This window comes from Grampus griseus, assembly GCF_964374135.1.
Source record: "Grampus griseus genome assembly, chromosome: 8".
Taxonomy (NCBI): Eukaryota; Metazoa; Chordata; class Mammalia; order Artiodactyla; family Delphinidae; genus Grampus; species Grampus griseus.
Window position 1 is genome coordinate 82,826,223 of NC_139002.1, and position 8,080 is coordinate 82,834,302.

General features: G+C 39.4%; 1 protein-coding gene across 1 annotated transcript; it reads left to right on the forward strand.

Moving 5' to 3' along the window:
* Positions 1 to 5,497: 5,497 nt before the first annotated feature.
* Positions 5,498 to 7,519, forward strand: LOC309826765 (follitropin subunit beta; the record flags this gene model as incomplete). Its single annotated transcript, XM_082661101.1, has 2 exons — positions 5,498 to 5,656; positions 7,289 to 7,519. The coding sequence occupies 2 exons, from the start codon at positions 5,498 to 5,500 to the stop codon at positions 7,517 to 7,519; spliced, it is 390 nt and encodes a 129-aa protein (XP_082517227.1).
* Between the last annotated feature and the right edge of the window lie 561 nt (positions 7,520 to 8,080).

Sequence of the window (8,080 nt, forward strand, 5' to 3'; positions counted from 1 at the left end):
GGTGGAATGAGTGAATGACTCCTAGAAGAAGCTACATCTAAATGGAAATCTTGTAGGAATACTTGTAGGAGAAACGTATCTCAGACCTAAGGAATAGAACCTTTTTTCTCTCAAGTAAGAGAGGAAAAATACATCAGGCTTCCCTGGTGGTGCAGTGGTTGAGAGTCTGCCTGCCGATGCAGGGGACGCGGGTTCGTGCCCCGGTCCAGGAGGATTCCACATGCCGCGGAGCGGCTGGGCCCGTGAGCCATGGCCGCTGAGCCTGCGCGTCCGGAGCCTGTGCTCCGCAACGGGAGAGGCCACAACAGTTGGAGGCCCGCGTACCACAAAAAAGCCAGCAACAACAACAAAAAATACATCTGAATTTGGGAAGTAGGGAGGTGTTTCAAGCCAATAAAGTAAGAATTTGACATAGGGTCTCCTTAAATAATCTATTTTTTTAAAATATTGAGTTAATATTACTATACTAAAACACAGTAATAAAGGGCTAGAAATAAAGATGGGTGTTATCAGTCAGTTTCCAACCAGGAAATCTGAAACCACTTCTAATATGTAAAACAGGGAATTTAATCCAGGGAATTAATTATGCAAGTGTTAGAACCGCTGAGAAGCCAGACAGGAGAAAGGACGTAACCCAAAGATCAGAAGCCCCATTTACCTTCAGGATTGGAGGGATACAAGTGGGGTTTCCAGGAACAAAACCTGAGACCACACAGCAGAAGCTCAAACCACAAAAGGGGTTTCCTCACAAAAGCTGGGAAAACTAAGAGAAGAGCTACCTGTTGTGGCCTGGACCCAGGGAAAAGATGCAGCTACTCACCAGCAAAAAAGAATGTAAAGGAGACAGATGTGGAAATTCCCTGGTGGTCCAGTGGTTAGGACTCCGCACTCTCACTGGCAAGGGCCTGGATTCAATCCCTGGTCGGGGAACTAAAATCCTGCATGCCACGCTGTGCAGTCAAAAAAATTTAAAGGAGACAGATGCTCTGACTTCCCCCTCCTTTCACTCTCCAGTCTTCCTTCCCAGAGGCAAAAGCCTGCTGACACTGCAGCTTGGGCAAGGTAGCCTGCAGAGGTCCTTTCTCCCAAGAGCAGAACAGAGCAAGAACAAGGAATGCATCAGCTAGCAAACAGACTATGGACCAGCAGAGCATAAGGAAAACTATGAGTGATTTGTGTTTCAATTTGTTCAACAAAAGTGTATTAGTGCCTACTGTGGACTAGAAACTCTTTTCCTATTGGGAATACAAAGGTAAATTAAAAAGATCTCTAAATTTTCACCAATAAAATATTTTGACAAGCTTTGTGAAAACAATAACACCTATTTAGGAAATACACTAGTCAGATAAACTAGGCTATAGGAGGCTTGATGTTAGGAGAAAGGTCTGGGGGACCTCTTAACAGGCCAAGGAAAATAGGGTTATCTGGGGGGACCTCTGACCTAAATGTGGATGGATGTATAAACATGGACATTAGGAATATCTGTCCAAATTCTGAATGGCTTCTGTCTTGGCCCCTTTCCCACTAATGGGATTGGTGAGAATTATAAACTACTGAGGTCAATATGGTTTGAAGAGTAGCTCTCTGTGTTGGAGCCAAACAGACTTAGATATGAACTCCAGCCTTGCTACTTACAGGTCCCATAGTCTTGAGAAAGTCATTTATCCTCAGTTTTCCCATCTTTCAAAGAGCAATAATAGTAACCCCTTTAAAAAGTTGTTGTAAAGATAATATGTGATCATATATTTAAAGTGTTTAGTTAAGTGCCTTGGGCATAGTAGGTGCTCAATAAAAAGAAGTTGTTAATATTTCAAACTGAATATGTAAAGAGCTAATAACACTGTGTATACATTAGTCATTAAAACACATAGGTTAACATATATTCATATAAATATACTTTGTGAACACACATAGATAACATAAAAAGAGCTAATTTCAAACACAAGGTGTAACTAATAGTCATTACATTGTTAGTACTCTTTTAGAGAAATTGAAAGGATTTATAATTTTCCAGGAATCATGAGTATATGTCATTTAATATGCATTATATGAAATTTAATTATCCATTCTATAACTTTGATAATATGCTTACTTACCTATTACTAACAGATTTCAAAAGTATTTCTCCATTCCAGATATCACTTACATAAATGCTGAATTATTATTTACAGTGCCCACTACTTTGCTAAGTTTTATCTTTGTCATACATGTTTGATAAAATCATAAACCTGGGTAAATCCAACTAGTTGTCACCTATAAGCCTGAACCCCTGCCACTGAACTGGTCAAAAGAAAAATGCACATCCATGCTTAGTGGCCTCATGTTAATTTTTTTACCATAAACCTCAAGTGGGCCCTTAATGCTGATAGGAAGTTTTACTCTGCCTAACTCACTGATAACTCAACCCCTCTCCCAGTCTCAGAAAACTATTCAGATCTTTTCATCCCTCAATCCTCAGCAATTCATCCACCATCCTAATTCTGAAATGATGACCTTACTTCCTACTTTACTGAGAAAATGAAATTAATCTTAGGAGAGCTTGCACAGAGACTATCACCACACCTACCAATCACCATCTTCTGCACTCACCATACCTCCCCATCCAGTAGCATCTGCACCCACAAGACGGCCTCCTGCCTGATACAGGGTGAGCTCTCCATTCTCCTGTCTAAAGCCAGTCTCTCCACCTGTGCTCTAAGATTCATCTCTTCTCACCTACTCAAGAACACTGCAGGACTTCTCCTCTCTTCCTCCAACATCATCATTTTTCACTCTCCATTAAATCATTTGCATCACCATAAAAACAAGCAGTTATTTCTCCCATCTTAAAACATAAAAATCAAAAGAAAATTATCTTTACCCCACTTCCGCTTTACCAAATCACCTAGCTCTTTCCTCATCTTTGGATCAAAATTCCTGGAAAAAAAAGTTATCTATATTCAACTGTTTTTTTCAATTCATCTCTTGCCAATCACTTAAACACATACCAATCAGGATTTTGTTCCCCTCACTCCAAAGGAACTTCTCTAGCCAAGGACACTAGCAACCTTCCATTGCCACACGCAGTGTGCAATTTCCTCTTATTTAACCTGTCAGCAGCATTTGGTACACTTGTCACTCACTCCTCCTGATACACTCGCTTTACTTGACTTCTGGTACACCACATCCTCTCCATTCCCTTCTTTCCTCAATGACCCTTCTGTTTCCTTTGGATAAAGGAAGAAAAAAACTTAATCTTGTCCTTGACCTCTTAATGTTGGAATACACCAGGCTCCACTCTTGGTCCTTTTATCTTCTCTATTCACCCCCACTCCCATGGTACTCTCTTCCAGGCTCATGTCAACAACTCCCAAATGTCTACCTTCAGCCAATATATTCCTCCCAAAATCCAGATTCAGCATTCTACTTAGATGTCTTAAAGATACCTCAAGCTCAACATGTGCATACTGAACTCCTTATCTTTTCCCAAAGTTTACTATGTCTACAGCCATCCATTTCAGGTGGTAGCAAAATTATCCTTCAAGTTGCTCAGACCAGAATCCTTAGAGTCATACTTGACTTTTTCTCTCACATCCAACATTCATCCCTCAAAAAATTCTGTCGGTTCTACTTTCAAAATATATCCAGAATCCGATTGTCTCATTACCTTCATTGCTACCATACTAGTCTGAACAAATATTTCTTACCCAGATTGCTGCAATAGCATCTAACAGGACTTTCTGTTTCTACCTTTTTCCCCCTGCATTAGCAACACAGCAGCTAGAGGGATCCCTTCAGACCTAAATCAGATCGATTGTGTTACTCCTCTACACAAAATCCTGCAATTGGTACACAGTCAGGGACAGTAAAAACCAAAGTCTTTATATCGGCCTAAAAGGTCCTACATGATGTGACTTCCGTTACATCTCTGACATCACATCCTAGTATTTCCACCATTGTTCCTTTGCTCCAGCCACACTACTTAATTAATAAATATTTGTTAAACAAATCAATCCCAGTCTCCATGGAGCTCTTGGTCTACTGGGAGAAACAGAGATGTATAAAGGATTACAAAAAGAAGGTGGTAATTAAAGCTCTCCTCTATCTCCCATCCTAAACACTGACAAGTGAGTGTTGAAGGTTGAGAAATTAGCCAGGGGTGAGTGGTGTAGGAGACCTAGGGAGGAAACAAGGACATTTCAGGCAGGATGAACATTGCACATGCAAAGACCTAGAGAAATGAATCAGCAGAACATTTGAAGAATTACAAGTAAAGCATCAAAGAATAACATTTGAGATTAGAGGATCTGGATGTGGGAAGTAAACAGAAATACAGTCTATACTTTAGATAGGAATCAGATCATGAAAGACTTTCTATTTATTTCTTCCCTTACAGCTTTCAATCTACCCTGGGAGTAACTTATTAACCATATCTTTTTGATGAACCTCAACAGGGCCAAAGCAACACCTGGAAAGGATTCTGAATTCCCTGAGTTAAAGATACAAAAGAAAAACCCAGAGTCAGATTTAATTTGACAAGGTAAAGGAGTGGGTGTTCTACTACATCAAATTTAATCTGTATAAAATAATCATCTCTGGTAACATTTTTCTTGATCTACTGCATTTAGACTATTTTAGTAAGGCTTGATCTCCCTGTCTATCTAAACACTGATTCACTTACAGTAAGCTTCAGGCTAACATTGCTCTTACTAATACCCAACAAATCCACAAGGTGTTAGTTTCAGACGATTTCGTATAAAAGGTGAACTGAGACTAGACTCAGCCTACAACGTTCCCCAGACAAGGCAGCCAACCACAGGTGAGTCTCAGCATCTATAGTTATCAAGCAGTGACAGTTATTTCTGAAATCTACAGATTTTTCAGGATCTGGAGAACAAATCTAGAGCTTTCCGACTTCTGTTGTGTAGGGAATTTTTGCTTGTCAACCTGGCTTCTTAAATATGGTTAATAATTGTAATCACTGCTAGCAAGCAATTGACTTTACATAGACCATTCACCTGGCCTCTGAAAGAGTCTTGTTTTAAACAGTGGAGGGGGTGGGGGGGAGCTTGGGGCAAAAGCAAATGATAATACTTATGAGCTGCTAAAAATGAAGAACTAATTTTGTAATATAGAAGTTTCTTTTTAAATAAAACTAGTCTTTAAAATGATAATCAAGGGACAAATATGATGATTAAAATTACTTGCTTCAGCGTGTTCACTTTAAGACAGTCAGCAGTACCACCCTAATCCTTAAACATTGCTTAAATCATTATATTAGAGTTTTGATCTATAATATGTTCCTACTTTGACAAAAAAGAAATTGAGGAGGAGAATAAGAAGAAATCGTTGTTCAAGAAACGAAGACGTAAAGAAAAGGAGAAAACATTGCTGGAGCAAAATGTGACTGGAGAGGATGGGTAGACCAATTATTTTGGGTTTGGTCAACTTACATAACAATTATAATGCTTTGGTCTTGGTTTCTCATGGGCCTTAATTGTTTGCTTCCTAGCCCAGGATGAAGTTGGTCCAGTTTTGCTTTCTCTTCTGTTGCTGGACAGCAATCTGCTGCCACTGCTGTGAGCTGACCAACATCACCATTACAGTGGAGAAAGAGGAATGTGGCTTCTGCATAAGCATGAACACCACATGGTGTGCGGGCTACTGCTACACCCGGGTAGGTACTTTGCTTTGCTGGAAGTGAGGGTGCTGAGGGTCTGGACGAGGCGGGCTTCATTAATTCCCACTTTATCAATATTCTAAGTTTCCCAAGGAATAGCCATGAGTCCCTTAGCTAGTACTGTCTGTATTATGATTGGGGTTATTTACCATGATATCAGTTAAACATTTGGACTTATATTTGATTAGGGTAAATGCAAGAAAGCCTCAGATTTGATCTGATCAATTTAGTAATATGTCAAATCTATTTTTTAAATTTTATTTAAAATTTAAAACAATTTTTAAAAATTGTTCTATACTAGATTTTACATAGAGATAAACATACACACATTTAATAATAGAAGAGCTACAATATTCCCCAAAAGCCAATTTCTGTAACTGAAGCCATATCTCTACAATAGAGATAGTACCAAAATATGTTTGCAAACCATATAAAAACACAGCCATGTTATAAAAACTGTCTTATTGGCCCACCTGAATACAAATGTCAACAAGCATCCTGAGAACACAATCAGTCCTTGCAGACTATTAGAACCAAAATGAATCAGCAAACCCACTCACTTCTTTATACCGTTGAGAAAACCAAGGCACAGAGGCATAAAACCACTAGTTTGTTTTCACGCAGCTTCTTTGAATTAATCCAAGTAAAGAAGCAGTTTCTCCCTTTTCTTTTTTTTCCCCTATAGCACCTGGCTATCTATGCAGCATTTCATTCTATAAACTGACATTGAAAACAGCAATTTTTAATGAAATCTACTTTATGGGGTGGTAAATGAGTTCGACCAAACTCCACTTATCATACCCTCCTGGGATACAGACCTGGTGGCATGATATTGAAATAAACAGAAGTGCCAACTTCTTCCCTCAGTGAATTTTTTTTTTCACTAGAAAGTGTTAGAATAAACCTATACTACCAGGATTAAAGTTTTTATATGCAAACCATGTAGCCTTTGAAACTGAGAGCTCTGCAAAATACACAGCATTTAAGGGGGAAAGATGTCTACAGGACTGTGGAATATTTAAAATCTTCATGATTTTCATGAGCTTTCATGAAAGCTTTCATAGTCATGCTAAGCTAAGCATTAACATTCCACATTATATATATTTTTTTGACTTTTTATAAATCCTCAGGGACAATGTATTTGGAAAATTTTTCTGAGAAATTAAACTTCAGTGTTTTATATTTTATAAATCCTCAGGGACAATGTATTTGGAAAAATTTTCTGAGAAATTAAACTCCATTGTTTTATGGTTCAAGTTGTCATTATTATAGCTTTCAACTAAGTATAAAAAGTCATTAAAATTTGTCATATTTCCCTTTTCATCATTTTTCTATATTAAAATTCAATCTCTATAGTTGGAGAAATAATTAATATTTTGACATAGACATAAGGAATAGGAAAAGGAACAACTTATATTTTCTGTAAGATTTCCAAAACAATCAGGAAACATTGGTATAGCATATAGGTCACTGCTGAGATATGTTTCCTTGGTTCGGAATTCCATAAGTGAGCTTTAGTGGGTAAACGTTAGAGCAAGCGGTATTCAATCCCTGTCTCATTTTGATTAAGCTAAACAGAAAGTTCCAGAATACTGTAACTTAACTCTCTCTCTCTCCTAAACCACTCAGGATCTAGTGTACAAGGATCCAGCCAGGCCCAACATCCAGAAAACGTGTACCTTCAAGGAGCTGATGTATGAGACGGTCAAAGTGCCTGGCTGTGCTCACCATGCAGACTCCCTGTATACGTACCCAGTAGCCTCTGAATGTCACTGTGGCAAGTGTGACAGCGACAGCACTGACTGCACCGTGCGAGGCCTGGGACCCAGCTACTGCTCGTTCAGTGAAATGAAAGAATAAAGAGCAATGGACACTTTGAGCTGCCCACCCTTGACCTGAAGGACCAAGACATTCAAGACGTCTGTGTGTACATGTGCCCAGGCTGCAAACCATTGTGGGAGACCCCACTGATCCCTGCTCTCCTGCATAAGGGAGCTCCAGGAATGGAGAGTGCTGGGGCCTGGGGCCTGTCACCACCCAACCCTGTATTCTAGGTCTGGTTCCATAAGTTTTATTCGGTCTTACTTAACTTACAGACATGGGGTTGCTTTCCTGTTTAATAATCTTAGAAATCCTCTCAGGCAATCCCTTCCTCTTAGACATAGGGATATGGGCCCAGAGGAAGGAAATGAGCTAAGAGTGGGTAAAAGTACTAAATGTAGCATTCTCCTGCCAGATTCCTGAGCCCTCAAGAGCAGTCCCAGTCTCTTCTTCGTGATTGTAGCCTCAATGCCTAACTTCGTGACTAGACTTTAGTAAGAAACTCAATAATGGCTTCCTTAAGGAAAGTAAGAGCAGAAAGGTAGCGGGTAGGACAACACTGAAAGAGGATGTCTGAGGCTATCTGATGAGGCTGTGCTC